The sequence below is a fragment of the Podarcis liolepis genome (genome assembly GCF_965112155.1).
Source record: "Podarcis liolepis genome assembly, chromosome: 10".
NCBI lineage: Eukaryota > Metazoa > Chordata > Lepidosauria > Squamata > Lacertidae > Podarcis > Podarcis liolepis.
In genome coordinates this window covers 14,400,491-14,420,025 of record NC_139562.1, presented here as the reverse complement: position 1 = coordinate 14,420,025, position 19,535 = coordinate 14,400,491, and the positions used below count along the sequence as shown (strand labels likewise).

The 19,535-nt window shown below is 46.2% G+C and overlaps 1 protein-coding gene across 2 annotated transcripts in view; it reads left to right on the top strand.

The window, feature by feature from the left end:
* PDE3A (phosphodiesterase 3A) overlaps window positions 1–19,535 on the top strand; it is a 274,981-nt gene that overhangs the window by 241,996 nt on the left and 13,450 nt on the right. For both annotated transcript variants that reach the window (XM_083461042.1, XM_083461041.1), the window contains 8 exons: window positions 678–847; window positions 4,259–4,396; window positions 8,799–8,910; window positions 10,944–11,057; window positions 12,810–13,009; window positions 14,122–14,325; window positions 16,201–16,356; window positions 17,316–17,556. In XM_083461042.1, coding sequence (XP_083317168.1) covers window positions 678–847; window positions 4,259–4,396; window positions 8,799–8,910; window positions 10,944–11,057; window positions 12,810–13,009; window positions 14,122–14,325; window positions 16,201–16,356; window positions 17,316–17,556 — 1,335 coding nt within the window. The remainder of the gene's footprint in view (window positions 1–677; window positions 848–4,258; window positions 4,397–8,798; window positions 8,911–10,943; window positions 11,058–12,809; window positions 13,010–14,121; window positions 14,326–16,200; window positions 16,357–17,315; window positions 17,557–19,535) is intronic.

Genomic DNA, 19,535 nt, shown 5'->3' with positions numbered 1-19,535 from the left:
ATTAGAGTGGGACTCATTCATATATGTAGATAGTAATTTTAAATTGCTGTAACTTCTCCTGGGATCTTATCCCAAAACTACAATTCCCAGAGTTTTTTGTGTACAGTGGTACCTCTGATTAAGTACTTAATTTGTTCCGGAGGTCCATTCTTAACCTGAAACTGTTCTTAACCTGAAGCACCACTTTAGCTAATGGGGCCTCCTGCTGCTGCCGCCGCGCCACCGGAGCCCGATTTCTGTTCTTATCCTGAAGCAAAGTTATTAACCTGAAGCACTATTTTTGGGTTAGCGGAGTGTGTAACCTGAAGCGGATGTAACCCAAGGTACCACTGTACCTTTAAAAAAAAAAATTCCCTTTTCCTAGGGCACTCTGGGAATTGTAGCTGTGTGAGGGAAATAGAGATCTCCTAACAATTCTCTGCACCCTTAACAAACTACGCTTCCCAGAATTCTCTGGGGGAAGCCACAGCTGTTTAAAGTGGCTCGATGCAGCTCTAAATGCATGGTACAAAAGGGGCCCCTGTCTGTCTCTCTGTCTGCCCTGAGCAAATTTGCAGATTGGCAGAGCGAGCCACACAGGAGCGTAGGCAGCAGCTTTTGGCAGCTCAGAGGAGCTGTTTCCGTTACCAGCTTGATCCCTGACAGCAACTAACAGGCAGCTGGGCTTGCATTTTCAGAGGACCCAGCACAAGCCACCTCCGACTATGAAACAAACAACAGCGACAGCAGCGACATCTTGCAGAATGACGACGAGACGGAGTGCTCCAAGGAACGGGAGCGCGTGGGGTCCATCTGCAGGACGTACGCGCCAGAAACAATCATACTGCATACTCTGTTGCCGCCTGAGGTATCTCATTCACTTTTCTGCCTGTGTGTTTCTAGCATGCCTGTTGCAGGGGGAAAGGCACTGCCTCAAGGTTTGCAAAAGTAAATAAATAATAATTTCCCATTTGGATCACATCTCTGTGGCTGAGCCACACTCAAGGTTTCACACTCAATCCATAACATCTCCACTTAAGGTGTGGAGTGTGGGGCCACAGGCACAGGAGACAGACGCAGCCATCAAGACTCCCACCAGGCCACAAGCCTCAATGGCCCTGTGAACTGCGATGACGCCTCTTGGTCATCTGGTTGAAGGACAGGCACTTCAAGGTTTAACGTGGCTGGAATGTAGCTTTTGCTATTATTATTATTATTATTATTATTATTACAATTGTACCTCGGGTTAAGTACTTAATTTGTTCCGGAGGTCCATTCTTACCCTGAAACTGTTTTTCACCTGAAGCACCACTTTAGCTAATGGGGCCTCCTGCTGCCGCCTCGCCACCGGAGCACGATTTCTGTTCTTATCCTGAAGCAGTATTTCTGGGTTAGCAGAGTCTGTAACCTGAAGCATATGTAACCTGAAGCGTATGTAACCCGAGGTACCACTGTACAAAGCTGGGAGTCTCTTGCTCCGCCTACTTTCTCCTCTGGCCCCACCCGCTGCTGACCTGGTCCCCCCCCAAAAGTTGCCCATAAGGGAATGTGGCCATTAGGCTGAGAAAGGCCCCAGACAATCTTCCTTCAAGAGAAGCTCAGGCAGCAGGTGTCCTCTGAGAGCCACTACCTCTGGACGGTTAAGTCCAGTCAAAGGTGACTATGGGGTTGTGGCACTCATCTTGCTTTTAAGCCAAGGGAGCCGGCATTTGTCCACAGACAGCTTTCTGGGTCATCTGGCCAGCATAACTAAACCGCTTCTAAACCAGAGCACACGGAAACACCGTTTACCTTCCCGACACAGCGGTACCTATTTATCTACTTGCACTGGTGTGCTTTCGAACTGCTAGGTTGGCAGGAGCTGGGACAGAGCAGCAGGAGCTCACACCTTTGCGGGGATTCAAACCACCGACCTTCTGATCGGCAAGCCCCAGGTGAATCAGTGGCCTGAACCAACTGGTATATATTTTCAGGGCTGGTCTGGGCACTTTCTTGTCAATTTTTCTGCCAATCCATGCTCACTTCCTCATCAGGAAGAGTTGCTGTGATTTCTAGGCCTGCACTCTTTGGGTTCCTTTGAATAAGGAGTTAATTTCACGGACACCAAATGCTTCATTGCTTACTCCTGACTCCGGCTCTTGACAGAGTGGAGAAACTGCCAAGGGGGCCCCTTCTCCCAATCTCAGCACCCAAAAGGGTCTGTAGGAAAGGAGGCAGTTTTGGGGGCCTGAGCCATTGAGGGCTTTAAACACTAAGAGAAGCACCTTGAGTTGTGCCCCGAAACAAACTGGCAACCATTGCAGCTTGAAGCTCAACATTATTCCATGAGTGCTTATTATTTCTTACTATCTTCCCCTATATTTCCAACATTCAGGCTGTGAGTGCCATTGCTTATGTTGCCCTATGCAAAAGAGGGCGGTAACAGCACACTCAAGGAAATCCAAAAGTTTGTAGATGTGCAAAAAAATTATTTAGGGTGGAGGAATGCTAAGCATGGGAGACTCCCTCCCCTAAAGAAAACCCACTCGGTTAAAGACTATGTTCAATGGTCATGGAATGCTGATTTTGTTAGGGGTGGTGGTAGGGAGATGGAAAAGCATGGGGAAGAGGGGGAAAGGACTAGGAAGTCTGGAATCCTGTACAGAAACTCCCCACACTGCAGTGTTCTGTTGCAAGCCGCCCCTACGGGTGTGTATAAGCTCTTATTATCGCCATCCCATATCTCGTTGTACTTAGCTAGAGAGAGTCAAACTACCCTCTAAAGAGATGAGAACTCCCATGCAGCTTTCTATTTTTGATGGCACAGATGAAGAACTCCAAAACAGCAAAATCCATTAAATAAAAAAAAATTAAGTGAAAATCAAATGTATCGCGCAAACCAAGAAAAACATTGGGCGATGGAGAGCGAAATGGAGCAGGGCTGCTGCGAATGATTGTGCAACAAGGTGCAGATGTGGCCTAAATTAAGCTCTTAAATATCCACATTTGGCTCATAACTAATAGCCCCCCAGGGGGTGGTACAAAAGAGTCCAAGCTGAAGATTTGAAGAGAATTCCTCACTTCCAAGGGCCCACCCTCCAAGCCAGTTTGAGTTCTTTTTTAAAAAGCAAATAACTTTCCCTCATCAGATGCTAGCTGGTAACGTTCACTTCCAGCTCAGTTAGCCCTGTAAACCAGGGTGGAGAGCTGTTTGCAGAAAGCATACAGTTGCAAGCATCTACACAAGAGTGGAAACCTGTGCCCATCTAGATATTGCTGGACTACATCTCCCATCATCCTTGACTTTAGCCATGCTGGCTGTGACTGATGTCATGGACTGGTTCGGCACGGAGTTGCCCAGCAGGCACTATCAGGGAGGCACTGGCCGGAGAACCCCCAAAGGAACAAGGCTCAGAGCCAGGGGATTGGTGGTGGGATGACAGTGAGTGGTCAGAGGGAGAAGACTGGGAGGAGGGGGTGTCGGAAACAGAAGAAGTAACAGGGTTTAGTGAGAAGGGAGAGTCTGTGGCAGAGAGAAGTTTAGAAGCAGGAGAGGAGAGGAGCAAAGAGGCAGGGATGGGTAAGGGTGGTAAAAAGTCACAGGGGTCTCCCCCTTCTGCTGCAACAAGCTCCCCTTCAGCCCTGGTCTGCTAAGACCAGGAGAGGCATGAAGTGGGAGAAGCAAAGGCAAACATACCAGCATAGTCTCAGATTGCTTGAAAAGGCGGGGACTTTGGCAGCTGTGGAAAAGAAGGAACTTTAGTCTCTGCAAGAGTCGCTGTGGTCATTAGGCCTGACATTGCTGTGCAGATTGTTTTTCTAATAAGCAGTTAACTTGTGTGATTTACTGCCGGCTCATTTCTGACAGCTGATGGGAGTTGCAGCCAAGCAGCTTGTGGAAGGCTACAGGCTTCCTCACTTCCTCACCTGAAAATCTCACGCAGTCGTGGAGAAACTCTTTCCCTCCAGGGAATATGCTGGTGAAGCAAACTTTGACCCCAACCTCTGTGGGTCAACTTTGACAAGTGGGCAACGCTGTCCAGCTATCAAGTCAGCTGACTCCATCATAAGGAACCTGCCCACCTGTCAAAGTTTGCCCCCTGTGGCGATGGGTGGATAAAGTTCTGGTCCGCCAGTTCAAAAAGTCCTGTCCCCCCCCCCCCGCTTGATCCCAGCCAACCTGGGATTGATATGCGTCAGTAATAATGGCACAGTGTATATATTTAGAGAGGGGCTTAGTAACCCATGTTTTTTGCAGTGTTTTGGTAACCCTCAAAGCATGTGTTGTTTCTTGATACAGGACAAGCCTATTCTTGCCCCAGAGCCTCTAATAATGGACAATTTGGACCCTCTTATGGAGCAGCTAAACAATTGGAATTTCCCAATCTTCGATTTGGTAGAGAAGATAGGCAAGAAATGTGGTCGGATCCTCAGTCAGGTAAGGAAGTGTGCGTTGCAGACTTGGGCTGGGGCCTCACCTTGGGTAAAGTGTGTTCCTGGTTAGGGGGAAGTACAAGAGCTGTGATCCACAGCTCTTTACATGCACAGAGCTCCCATGCACACAACAAAGTCACCTGCATGAGTTTAGGGAATTCTTGTTGCTCAAAGAGAATTAGGTCCCACTGTACCAAGTTGAAATCCTGAAAGGGGAGGACAAATGTCTTTATAACTATGGTTGCTATTTAGGAAGAGTAGTGGGGGTAATTCCCCTCTCCTTTATTGCAAACCACATGATATTATTTCTTGCACTGCATCTATTTTCTGACCAATTTGCAGACCCTGCCCCATGGAAGGAAACCCATGTCCCTTCAAATGTTGCTGGACTGCAACTCCTGTCATCCCAGAATATTCCTGATGCCGGCTGATTCTCATGGGAGTTGGCATTCAGGGATATCTGGAGGAACACATACTTCCAGCTTTGTTCAGCACCTTCTCTGCTTGGCGCTAACCATGGTTTACTCAAAAACCAGTTCACTAACCATGTTTACAGACTGTGGTTTGGAGCTGTGTCAGGGCAGATGCTAAGTTAACCTTGGTTAGTACCAAAAGAAGGAAAGGAGATGGAATTCACATGCCAGAGGAAGGGTGAGGTGCTAACCATGGTTTGGAGATTGGGAAGCATAATATCTGCACTTGGCCCAAATGTGTGAGATCAGACCAGGCTTTTGAAATGGATGCATCCGTTTATTTAAAGCCTAGAGAATTAATATTTGTGCTTCCTGATGCAAGAAAAAATTAAACGCCTTGTGATGGTGCATAGCAAAAGACCTCTGGGGTTTGGAGTGATTCATTCTTAGCTTTCTGCAATTTGCATTGCCTTCCTGATTTAAACCTAGTGAGAGGGAGAAAGAAATTAGTGAAATGAATTACCGATGTGTGCCACATAGCCTGAAATTTATGAAATGGAATAAAGAAGAGTTGACATATCCCCCACCCCCTGGGGGAAGCATATGCCTTTGGAAAGTAGAACCAATAGATCTTCTTGAAGAATATTTGAGAAGCCATCTACGTACATTAAGAGGGATGCTAAAATGGTCTAGATTTCTCTCTCTCTTTTTAGAAGTAAGCTAAAAGCATCCATCTGTGGTGCAATAGAAAGCACTCAAACACAGCACCAGCAAATCACAAAATGCAACAGACAATAATCCATGCAAAGGGGTTGGGGGGAAACTCTGGACTCAGAATGGAAGAGCAAACCCTTTCTAATCTGCACTGCAGTTCAGTAGCAAGCTGTGTAGATGGGTAATGCCTTAATTTATGACTTCCGTTTGCTTAACGGCAACCCCTGTCGGGATAAATCAAGTTTTGCTTGGAAAGGAGGAGCTGGAATTGAAGGCTGCAATTAAGGGAGAGAAAGACCAGATCTGGTTTAAAATTAAAGCTACCTTCCCCTTGCTACTTCAGTCAAAGGATTGAAAAACAATATATTGGGCAGGGGGTCAGATTCTAGGAAAACCTGTTGGGATGCGGCTCCAGGAGGTTATAGCTGCAAATGAGAATTTGGGAGGTGTTTCACGACCAGGCCTGCTAAATGAGAGCTATTAACGTCCATGTCTTTGCGCACAAAGAAAATTAAGCAACTGAGGAAGGTGTTGGAAAGCGTTGCCTTCCTGTCATTTGGTGAGAGGGTCTATTAAAGTGTTCTGGGAGCAGCTGTGATGGTGAGAGCAGAAACCTACTCATTTCAACACATTATCAGTAGCGTTGCAGGACTTATTTTTGTTGCTATTAATGGATCGTTATTATGTTCAATAGCAGCAAAACATAAGAACACAATAGGAGCTCTGCAGGACCAGGCCAAAGGGGCATCTAGGCCACAATCACACCTAGTCCAATCCCCTGAAACACAGGAATCCAGCTAAAGCATCCATGACAGATGGCCACTGAGGAAGCAAGTGTCTCCAAGGCACCATCTGCACCAGGCATTTAAAACACTTTGAACCAGGCTTCCTCAAACTCGGCCCTCCAGATGTTTTTGGCCTACAACTCCCATGATCCCTAGCTAGTAGGGCCCAGTAGTCAGGGATGATGGGAATTGTAGTCTCAAAACATCTGGAGGGCCGAGTTTAAGGAAGCCTGCTTTAAACCGCCATAGCTTCCCCCAAAGAGAAGTTTGTTAAGGGTCCCAAGAGTTGTTATGAGACCATCCCTTTCCTTTCTCAGAGTAGTTCAACCATCAATCCAGGAAGTTGGAGAGTCAGTTCATGTGGGAATGTTCAGGGAGGCAGGAGAAGATATATTGTTTTTTAATATCCTTCCTAACTTGTGCTAGCAAGTTCTATAATTGAGCAGAGTTTTAGCATTCCCCTTTAAGCACACAGTGGGTAGCTGGTTGCAAGCTTGTTTAAGCTTCTCACTATAGCTTCCTGGTAAAGGTAAAGGGACCCCTGACCATTAGGTCCAGCTGTGGCTGACTCTGGGGTTGCGGCGCTCATCTCGCTTTATTGGCCGAGGGAGCCGGCGTACAGATTCTGGGTCATGTGGCCAGCATGACTAAGCTGCTTCTGGCGAACCAGAGCAGCGCACGGAAACGCCGTTTACCTTCCCGCTGGAGTGGTACCTATTTATCTACTTTCACTTTGATGTGCTTTTGAACTGCTAGGTTGGCAGGAGCAGGCACCGAGCAACGGGAGCTCACCCCATCGCGGGGATTTGAGCTGCCAACCTTCTGATCAGCAAGCCCTAGGCTCTGTGGTTTAACCCACAGCACCACCCGTGTAAGATCCCTTATTTCCCTCTTAAAAGAAGAAACACGCCACAATCTTATTTAAGATATATAAAAGTAGTTTACTCACAGCACCATCAGTTCACAGATGGATCCCTGAAGGCAGACTTAGTTACAGATACATACATGTGAGTCTATCCCACAAGGAGATAGTCTCTTTGTCCTCTGCTGGCTGAATGCCAACAGGGCATCTCTAGCTAAAAAGCTACTGGTCCAACAATGAAGTCCAAAAGAGGGAGGGAGTGGCTTCGTGCTTTTGTTACCTGCACAGGTAAGGTCACGTCCACCTCTAGTCACATGCAAAGGGAGTATGTCCCAGCCAGGAGGAAACAGGAGGTTTTCGACTGGCTGGTCCAAACATCCCCTTGCATGTCCACTCTAGGAAAACAAGGAATGCTGCATTTGTCTGCTACTTATGTATCACAGTTCACAGGGAACTGTGCCATTGTAGCTCTGTGTGGGGAACAGCGGTCTCCTAAGAACTCTCAGCACCCTATTGTGCAACACCTAGAATTCTTTGGGCGAAGTCATGGCTGCTTCAACTTGTTGGGATCATATGGGTACAGGGAGGCAGTGATGGCCACCGACTTGGATGGCTTTAAAAGAGGAATGGACAAATTTATGGAGGAGAAGGCTTATCAATGGGTACTAGCTATGACAGCTATGTTCTTCTTCCATGGACGAAGACAGTAATGCTTCTGAATGCCAGTTGCTGGAGGCCACAGGAGGCGGAGGGGGGCTCCTGTGCTTGAGTCCTGCTTGGCCATTGTGAGAATAGGATGACAGACTGGGTGGGCCATTGGCCCTACCAGCTGGGGCTGGTGGAATCCAACAGCATCTGGAGGCTCAAAACTTCCTCACGCCTGCCTCACAGGATTGTGAGTTAGATTGTAGAGATGAGGTTAAAAATGAAGCTCTTGAAATGGCTAGAGTTCAAAACAGAGGAAGTGGCTTGCAGGCTATGATGGAAAGTATTCTGGTCAGACCTCACCTGGAGTACTGTGTCCAGTTCTGGGCACCACAGTTCAAGAAGGACACTGACAAACTGGAACGTGTCCAGAGGAGGGCAACCAAAATGGTCAAAGGCCTGGAAACGATGCCTTATGAGGAACGGCTAAGGGAGCTGGGCATGTTTAGCCTGGAGAAGAGGAGGTTAAGGGGTGATAGGATAGCCATGTTCAAATATACAAAAGGATGTCATATAGAGGAGGGAGAAAGGTTGTTTTCTGCTGCTCCAGAGAAGCGGACACGGAGCAATGGATCCAAACTACAAGAAAGAAGATTCCACCTAAACATTAAGAAGAACCTCCTGACAGTAAGAGCTGTTTGACAGTGGAATTTGCTGCCAAGGAGTGTGGTGGAGTCTCCTACTTTGGAGGTCTTTAAGCAGAGGCTTGACAACCATATGTCAGGAGTGCTCTGATGGTGTTTCCTGCTTGGCAGGGGGTTGGACTCGATGGCCCTTGTGGTCTATTCCAACTCTATGATTCTATGATTCTATTCCACAGCGGCCTTTGGAGTTGTTGTTGGAGGCCATATTCTGTGTTGTATAGCAGTGTGGATTCTTCCATGCCAAGCTCTGTGTTTTACAGTTACTTCTGCTCTGTTTTTCCAGGTGTCCTACAGGCTCTTTGAGGATATGGGGCTATTTGAAACCTTTAAAATTCCCATGAGAGAGTTTATGAACTACTTCCATGCTTTGGAGTGCGGATACCGAGAGATACCTTGTAAGTATTGTCAGGAGCTCAGCCTACACTCGAGTAGGACTCTGGCAGAGACACATGCCCGACTGGCATGTTCCCTCCCTCCTGGACTATCGTTCGGGAACTTCAAAAGCTTTCTTCTGCCCGAACATCACAGCGACCGATGCCAACCGACACCGGCACACTTAGGGATCCGCAGAGTTTGCGCACCTTGCATGACAGACCTCAGCAACTCAGCATTTTGGCTAATCTACTTTATTTACGTATAAACACACACGGAGCACTGCAACATGGCTCCTTCTCTCTCTAGCATCAGACAGCAAAGAGAAAAAGACCAAAGGACAATAGTCCCACTTCATGGAACACAGTAACACAAACATCCTGACTCCATCACTTCCCACTCTGTGGAGTCAAAACATATCATGTCATGTGAAAGACAACAATCCTGTGACTGCAATCATGGGGCAGGAATTCTAACAAGTATGATAGCTAGAGTGCGATACTTGCTGATTCCTGTTTTTATGTAATGAACCTTCTTTCAAGGCTGAGAGTGCCTAAGGCACAGCACAACCCCCCAAAATTAAATAATTTGAATCCAGAGCACGTCCGATAAAAATGTCACAGAAACCTATAAAACTCAGCTAAGTCCTGCTTAGAGTAGACCCACTGATATTCCTGTTAGTCGTGCCCATTAACTTCAGTGAATCTGAGAGCCAGTGTGGTGTAGTGGTTAAGAGCGGTAGTCACGTAGTCTGGGTAACCGGGTTCGCGTCTCCGCTCCTCCACATGCAGCTGCTGGGTGACCTTGGGCCAGTCACACTTCTTTGAAGTCTCTCAGCCCCACTCACCTCACAGAGTGTTTGTTGTGGGGGAGGAAGGGAAAGGAGATTGTTAGCCGCTTTGAGACTCCTGAAGGGGAGTGAAAGGCGGGATATCAAATCCAAACTCTTCTTCTGCTTTGAACAGTGTTGCGTAGAGCACCAGATCCATAATGCACACAGTAAAACTTTCACAGTGCGGTGTACATGTCTACTCAGAAGCAAGTCCCATTGAGTTCACTGGACTTGCAGAGATGGAAGGTGGCAGCGATTTCCATTCTGTCTTGTTGTTGCTGCATTATTCATCTCGCCACCCACTATGGCCAGAACTAACCAAATTAAATATGTAATGAATTTCAGTGCATTTTCATTGGAAGGGACATGTTTAAAATAATGCATCTGTTCCTCAGACCTGGGGTCTCCCACCCATTCTCATGCACAAGGCTTTCTAAATTATACAGAATAACGAATGATACTTCACTTTATGATTGGGGATCAGGGTTAATGGTGTGGTAGCCCATTTGTGGACAATACTGAAGTAGAGTACAAACAAAAACAGATCAGAAATGATAGCAGATGTCATTCTGCCTGCCCTTAACCACTGCCCACTCGATTCTCCCATCTTTTCATGTATTACTGAAATGAGCAGTGGTGTATAACTCACTTTGAGACAGGGAAGATTAGACACCAAGAGGACATTAATTTAGAAATGAATGGATTAACTTTATAGAATATATGAAGGAGCATTGTTAACACTGAAAAACGTTAGCAGGTTTGGATTGGCACGTAATATAATTTGATAAAGGGTATTGAAAAAGGAGGTTTAATAGATTGGATAAAAGTATTTAGTCACAGAAAAGAGAAGAGACAATTATTGGAAACCAGGGAGAGGAATGGGCGGAAGTCCGGGGGTCGGAAGAGCCCCTATAAAGATATTGAATTTGTTATGGATTAATGCAAATAATACTGTATGATTGAGATACACACACACACACACACACACACACACACACACACACACACATTCATATAAAAACTCACTTTGAGAAGGTTGGAAACACCTGCAATTTTATCATAGCAAATGAATATTCCTATCCCCCTTCAGCTTTTTCCTTAGCTCAGCAGTTGACCTTAGTTCCTGCGAGAGAATTGAGCCGCGAGCAGGGAATTGATTCTGTCTGTCCAACAGATGGTGCTGTTGACCCCCCCAGCAGAAGTAATCTGCCTCTGTCTTAACAGATCACAACAGGATCCATGCCACTGATGTTCTCCACGCTGTTTGGTACCTTTCAACGCAGCCTATACCAGGACTCTCAACTGTGATTAATGACCATGGGTCAGCAAGTGATTCAGGTAATTCTATTAGCATGCGATTTTGGGGAGCCCTTACGCTGGTTTCTTGGCCCAGTGTCTATTTCTGCAGGAAATTGGACATGTTTACCAGATGCATGCAGAAGAAGCACATAGAAGAGGCTTGTGATGGCCACTAACTTGGATGGCATTAAAAGAGAACTAAACAAATTTCATTTTTCATTTCACTTTCAATTTGTATATCGCCTTTCTATATTACTATACACAAGGCGATTTGCAAGCTGAAGAAACAACAAAATAGACAGCAAAGATTGCACGCCTAATGACAATCTGACAAAAACGTCATGATAAAAACATAACTTTCAAATAAAGAACTTACATCAAATAAAGCAATTTTCAATAATCCATTGGAATATGATAGTAAACAGTAAAATTAAATATCAGCAAATAATAATTAAACAGTTTTCACTTAACAATTACAATAAAGAATTACTAAACTATAATCGATAAAAATAACAATGCATAAAATACCACAATACATACAAAACCACGTAGGATCAAATTGAGAAACAAGGACACACAACTTATAAAATTATCTTTTAAAATATACCTGAACTCATGGAGGATAAGTTTATCAGAGGCTGCTAGTTCTTCCTCCCTAGTCACTTCTTGTGTAATGGAATAACCAGACAAGACAGCAGCATAGGGAGTTTTGGGTTCAAATAGGCCACAACTTTGTTGGTTACAGATGGGAAGGGTTTGGCATAGGCATTGGGTGAAGCCATTTAATTTCCCCCAGCCCATCTGCTGGAGGTGTATCTAAGCGTAAACCACACCGTAGCTGGTCTATGACCTATATAAAATAGGGGTACCCCCCAAGGGGTTTCCACTGGAGTTCTGTGGTCCTAGCCTCCGTCTGGGCATTGGATAGAAGCAACTCCTCATGGAGCCCTTTAACCAGGAAGGGTCAAGCAGAGGCTACAACCTCCTTTCCAAACAAGACTAAGGCTTAAAAGTAAAGGGACCCCTGACCATTAGGTCCAGTCGTGGCCGACTCTGGGGTTGCAACACTCATCTCGCTTTACTGGCCGAAGGAGCCGGCGTACAGCTTCCGGGTCATGTGTCCAGCATGACTACGTCGCTTCTGGAGAACCAGAGCAGCGCACGGAAACGCCGTTCACCTTCCCGCCAGAGCGGTACCTATTTATCTACTTGCACTTTGATGTGCTTTCAAACTGCTAGGTGGGCAGGAGCAGGGACCGAGCAACGGGAGCTCACCCCCATCACGGGGATTCGAACCGCCGACCTTATGATCGGCAAGCCCTAGGCTCTGTGGTTTAACCCACAGCGCTTACCCAGTGCATAACCACCAACTGAGCCAACCAAGGCTCTCAACCACCCAACCTCTCATGCCCTCAACCAACTCGTTATGCCCTCAAAAACTGAGGAGGAGTGATGGGCTGGTCTCAATTTATTCCCCGGGGGGTGGACCCAAGAGATGCATGAGATTGCAAGTGCCCAGAGTTCTCAGTTGCTGGTGCTGCTTTTTGGGTGTGGGTACTGAACATCATGGGAAGTAGTAGATTTGCCGCTGTGATGATAGATAGATAGATAGATAGATAGATAGATAGATAGATAGATAGATACAGCGGTATAGAAATATTTTTTAAAAAACAAATGAGCAATGGATACGAAACCGATCCAGGTTAAGCATGGCAACTGGGCACAGAACCGAACCCCGGTTGTCCCCGTTCCTCACAACAAACTCAGCAAATGTCCTGGTTTTCTGTTCAGATTCAGATAGCGGGATCACTCACGGCCACCTGGGCTACGTCTTGTCGAAAACATACGCACCAACAGACGATGGCCATGGATGCTTGGCGGGCAACATCCCTGCCCTCGAACTGATGGCCCTTTATGTAGCTGCTGCCATGCACGATTACGACCACCCGGGGAGAACCAACGCCTTCTTGGTTGCCACCAGCGCTCCTCAGGTAAGGATGGCTGAGATCGACCCTGACTTGGGTCCATAGAATTGACGCTTTGACAGAATTCTCGTAAGAGTGAATCTCAAGTCAGCTCTGAGCTCTACAACAAGCCACAGCTTGTCCACACACGTCAAAGCCAGTCAGTGCTGGTTCAAACAAGCCGAAACCAGTTCTATCATGCAACACACTCCACTTTAGGATACATTTTTAAATGAAAACTTTTTAATTGAATTACTTTTTTAAAAAATGCCTCAAGTAACATATTATTGCTTGATTTCTTGTTTATTCTCATATTTTGCCACACCCATTTATCCTAAATAGAACCCAGTAAGGCAGACATTCATGCACATTTTTTTTTAATGTGATCTCATTGAGATCCCAAGATGAAAATTTGCAGGCAGCTCTTAGTAATATGAAATAATCAGTATATTTTTTTTGGAATTTTTAAAACCATAATGTTTTTGAAAATCACTTTTTTAATTTTGTAACTTAACTTTAAAATTTAAAGTAAGTCCTTCATGTGCCATCTTGCATTAAAGCAGGGGTCGGCAAACGTTTCCGCCAGTGTGCCAGATCGCCCGTGCTCACACGTGCACCCGTGTGCATGCGCACACTCCCGCTGCTGTTTGCCCGCTGGCTTTTGGAGCCATGGTGGGGGAGGGGGAGGCATCTGCGGCTTCCAATTGGCTGCAGGAGCCGTGACTGCATCCCAGAAGTCAGTCCCTGCACAGAGCTAAACAGTGCACCTGTTTAGCTCTGGCTCCTGCAGCCAATTGGAAGCCACAGACAAGTTTAACGACCCCCTCGGGTCATATCCGGCCCACGGGCTGTAGTTTGCCGACCCCTGCATTAAAGCCCATGAATTTCTGAAGGGATTGGTATTTTTAGTTTTGAAATACCTCAGTTATCACTTGATATGGAATGGCAGTGTACAAACCCATCCTTCGGGTTGAAAGAGGTACGTCCCTTCACAAGGCCTAGTTTAATACCAGGAGCTGGAGGGGATCTAAGCAGAGTCTCCAGAACATGGATAGGCCCTCAGTGCTATATGTGGCCTCTCAGGGACTAGTAGAAATAAAATAAGTTGTGCCAAACTGTCTATCCTTCTCTCCGTTTAGGCTGTTCTGTATAATGACCGTTCTGTTTTGGAAAACCATCATGCGGCGGCTGCGTGGAACCTCTTCATGTCCAGACCAGAATATAACTTCTTAGTCAACCTCGATCATGTGGAGTTCAAGCACTTTCGGTTCCTTGTCATTGAGGCAATCTTGGCCACTGATCTGAAGAAGCACTTTGACTTTGTAGCAAAGTTCAATGCCAAGGTAAACTTGATTCCATGTATGTCCTTTGCGCTCCAACCTTTGTATATCCAAGTTGGCTGGGGGAAAGGTTTTATCATCCTAATGTTTTGCAAGGATGGTGCCCCAGGAACAATATCATGTGGTTCTGGGACTTGAATCAACAAAAGGTGATTTCCCTTATTCAGTTAGAAGTTATGCTGCTCAAATCTCATGTAAATTCCCATTTCCACTCACTGCAGCCTGAAATGAAATTGGAGGCGCCCAATTGTTTTGGCCGTAAGACAAAGAAGTGTTTGACCACCCCTGACTCTTACAGATACAGCAGGCAAAACGTTACATGAATACAGTGCACTGTCATTTAAGTCCCAGCACTTTGATGGGTAGAGAGTGAGCTTCAGGTGCCAACAGATGATATTTTCCCAGCAAACTGGCATTAATACCAAACTGTGGGTTAAACCACAGAGCCTAGGACTTGCCGATCAGAAGGTCAGCAGTTCGAATCCCCGCGACGGGGTGAGCTCCTGTTGCTCAGTCCCAGCTCCTGCCAACCTAGCAGTTCGAAAGCACATCAAAGTGCAAGTAGATAAATAGGAACCGCTCCGGCGGGAAGGTAAACAGTGTTTCCGTGCGCTGCTCTGGTTCACCAGAAGTGGCTTAGTCATGCTGGCCACATGACCCGGAAGCTGTACGCCGCTTCCCTTGGCCTATAGAGCGAGATGAGCACCGCAACCCCAGAGTCAGCCACGACTAGACCTAACGGTCAGGGGTCCCTTTACCTTTACCTTACTTGGCATTAGATGTTGGATCCGCTACAGCAACTCAGATTGGAAATCAGCAACAACAAAGAAGGCTGTGCAATTCTAGCACATAGGGAATGCCCCCAATTTCCAGCTAGCTGGGACCAAGAATGCATGTCCTGCCTTCAAAATGGCAGATTTGGAATCTGCATGGGCAGGAGTTGACAACACATCACATCTCCTTTTGTCTCAGCAAACACGCCCCCCCCCCCCCCGTTCACAATACTGTCGTGCCTTGGAAGTCGAACGGAATCTGTTCCAGAAGTCTGTTCGACTTCCAAAATGTTCAGAAACCAAAGCACGGCTTCTGATTGGCTGCAGGAAGCTCCTACAGCCACTGGGAAGCCTCGGAAGCCACGCCAAACATTTGGCTTCCGAAAACCGTTCGAAAACCGGAACACTTACTTCCGGGGTTTGATCATTCGGGAGCCGATTTGTTCGGGAGCCAAGGCATTTGAGATCCAAGGTACAACTGTATAGGAGAAAGAGTTTCCTGTTCCTGTTCTTTTCCTGATCTCACAGTCCTGGCCTCTCCTAAACTGAGCCCAGCTCCTCAAACATACCCGTATGTCCCTGGATGCCAGTATTGGGCATTCGCCCTCCCCTCCATTCTGAACAGAGGAGAGTCCAAAGAGCAGCAGTTCCTGATTTGGATGCCATTTTCCCATTTCCTGGGGTAGGTAGGGGGGCACGCCTGCACCGTTTTGCAGTCCTGTTTCTCTTTCTGCTCTTTGGTGTTTTGCCACTCCCCCGTGGCAGCCCTTCTATGTCAGGCACCCATGGCTGGCACATTCTCAAAATTCCAGATATGCCCACTGACACAAAATGTTTGCCAACCCTTGGGTGGATTGGAGCCAGAGCCTCAGTCAAATATGCTGGTGAGGACAGATGCTGCTGGATTTGCTTAAATTAAGCTCTCTAAGTATATGTGTGTAATGGGAATATAATTTATGTAAAGCAAATATAAATGAAACGTCAGCCACCACCCCCGACAGTGCTGTTCTGTGCAGCTGATATCACATCCTCGTCTCAACTGTTTTGCGTTATGCGTGGCTGCGACGGTATCGCACCGCTCACCTTAGTCCCGTCTGTCTGCCAGGTCAATGATGACGTTGGCATTGATTGGACGAACGAGAACGACCGCTTGCTGGTTTGCCAGATGTGTATCAAGCTGGCGGACATCAACGGGCCCGCAAAATGCAAAGAATTGCATCTGCAGTGGACGGAGGGCATTGTCAACGAATTTTACGAACAGGTAACTAGCCTTAAGTTGTTGCTGGAAGGAGCAAGGGGACACACAAACCTCTAGGGGCTGGGGTTAGGGCAGTGGCTTTCTAAGGTTGTGGCACATCACCCTGGTGTGGCAGGAGAGGGTGGCAAGCATGGTGGGAAGATTCAGGGACAATCAAATATTTGAAGATTTCAGTGTATTGTGGGTGTATAGCCAGAAACTATATGTATGCATGCCTCTCTTCAAGAGCATTGGCTATTCTTCTACAGTTCTCCACAAATTATGGCTGTGAACAGGAATATTCAACTCTGACAAATACGAAAGATCAGAAAAGAGAAAGCCTTCTTTGTGCTGATGAGGAGATGGGAGTTGGTTTGTCTCAAATTAGACCTAATATAAACGAGATTACCTGGCAAAAGCAAGCTCACACCTCTCATTGAGTTTGTAGACATACTTAAGATACATATGTAAGGGGCTCACTTATAATTATATTTTGGGAATGGTTTGTGTTCTTACGATGTCCTGTGATCGTATTATAAATTAGTTGTGTTTTGTGTTATAAATCAAGCACTGCTGGGAGTTGTTTCTTTTTGTTTTCCAATCTATTTATCTATTTTTTAAAATGGTGTTGCATGAGCAACTTTTTTATTCCATAAGTGTGGCCCAGAGAAAAAAAATTGAGAACCACTGGGTTAGAGTTAGGGTTTGCTTTATCTCTGGATTACTCTGAATTACACTTCTTTTCTCTGCGGTTTGTTGGCATCAGATATGCACATGATCAAGTTCTAACTGAGAGCTCCCTGTCGGGGGTTGTTGTTGTTGTTGTTTTTAAGGAGGGAGTCAAATGCACCAGGTCTCTGTCTTCACTTTGTTGGACTCACCTAGTGAGAGTCCCGGGTCAGGATGGCAGTGGGAGACCCAATGTGCATTTCTGTTCTAAGGGATCAAGACAGCATTATAACACACCCTCTCCTTTTTCTAAGGGTGACGAGGAAGCCAGCTTAGGCCTCCCCATCAGCCCTTTCATGGATCGCGCCGCCCCTCAGCTTGCAAACCTCCAGGAATCCTTCATCTCTCACATTGTGGGACCGCTGTGCAATTCCTATGACTCAGCAGGGCTGATGCCAGGGAAGTGGGTCGAAGATAACGATGAGTCGGGCGATACTGATGAACAGGAGGAGGAAGATGCTGCAGACATGGACACCTATGAAAACCCCGAGTCAAGTAAGTTTGTTATTTCTGTGTGTGCTCACTCCCGCAGACTCAACACCTTGGGTTTTAACCCTTCCCTCTTCCCCTGCCGTGTGGTGTTCCTAGTTAAAAGTCCACTCCCCACCAAAGCTGGTATTTGCCCTAGGGGAAAATAAGCAACTTTAGTTGGTCATTTTAATTGGGACAATGGTACAAAGGGAGAGGTTTATTGGTGTGGTTTTTTTAAACCCTCTTCCGCAGTAACATACCACATGGATGGCAGTCCTACTGTGGCTATAAAGATCCCTCTTCCCCCACATTCGAGGCCAGATGAGCTTGTACATAAGCACCTGGGTCGAGGGAGGTCACAGCTGCTGGGGAAGTCCTTCACTTGCTGCATTGGGCAGTCACATACATACATACATACATACATTTGTATGCCACCTTTCCACTGTTGAAAATCCATGTGTATATATATAACTGCAACGTAACAAAAGTAGTCATCAACAATAAATAAAATATATAAAAAAACCACACAACCAAACTGGACAATTTCCACATAAATCGCAAGATCTAAAATGAAGATACAAAAAACCAAGAGCAACAACAGGGAGCAGGTCCTATTATTCTTACTAAGTTTGTATACCACCCTTCACCCCAGGATCACAGCACTGTTCACAACATAAAAATACAAAACCCGAAAAGTAACCCGAAAAGGATAAGCTGTGCAAAGGGGGACATATTTTCTGGTCCCTGCCTACCCCTCAGACAATTACTTGGGCAAACATTCATGGCTTATGACTCTTTAATGCAGCCCTCTCTCTTTGTGACAACATAGTGCCAGATGGCACTTTCTCCTTAGTACATGGGAAACGTTGGCCTAGAATCTCTTCCATCTACTTCCAAGTTCAGTCGGGCATGCCACCAACAAAAGCTCTCAGTGGAACTCAAAAGGTCTACTAATTCCTCTTACTGTATGGCTCATGGGTACAAAAAAACCAAAATTCTTAGTTTTCAGATACCTGGAATTATCAAGATGGGCTAGCAGAAAGAGTGGGTTTTTTAAGAAGGGAAATAGCTGAGCTATTGCATGAGAGCATGATGCCCCAAACAGTGTTAGAAACTGAGGTACGAAAGCTAGGAGCTACATGGCACCTTAAACCTAGGTTATGGGCGCAGCAATGGAATGTCTAGGCTTGCTTTCTTACAACAAGAATACATGAATGAACTGCAGCTAAAATATTATGTTCATTTCTCACATGGTCTAGTCCTTCCCCTGCCCAACCCCCTAATATTCTTAAGAGGGTCTCTTCTCCAGTCTTCAGAGAGTAGCTGGAAGTGGGGAGGCAGAAAAAGGTCCTCCTTTACTTCCACTCTGCAGTTTTAATCTGAAATCTTAGGTGCAGTACTGCGCCCAGAGCTCAGAAACTGCTTGTGCTAATGAAATTCCCTGTCGCAAAATGCGCCTGGGGGTTGGGCTGGGCAGAGGATAGTGGAGACCACCTCCCCATCCTGACCCTTCCAGGGAGGAGGAAGAAGAAGACAGTATAGATTTACAACAGGGGTTTGCGGGAGGTCACAACTTAGAGGCAGATGAGGGAGAAAGTTGGAAAATCATGGGAGAGGAGCAGCAGCAGCAGCTGGGTGACATAGTTTCATTAGAAAGCCAGACCCTCCATCTCCCAGAATCCAGCAAGCCTTAAAAGTAGGAGATCAAAGAGCTCAAAGACAGAGGGCTCTTAGCAGCACCCATAGAAGAGGTGATGATGATGATGATGATGATGACAACGAATGAGGAAGTGGGAGAGACAGGGTGGAGATTCACTCGGGACGACACCATTTTCCAAGAGGCTGTGTTCTATAGCCTCTCTCTGTAATGTCTGAAATAAAAAAGGACTGTAAGAAACTTTCCCTTGTCTTTATAGTTTCCTGGGCAACCAGCTGGGAGCTGCTGACAGCACTCTGACACTAGAGCAATGGAAGTTTCAAACACTGCTCCCCAAACACACAAG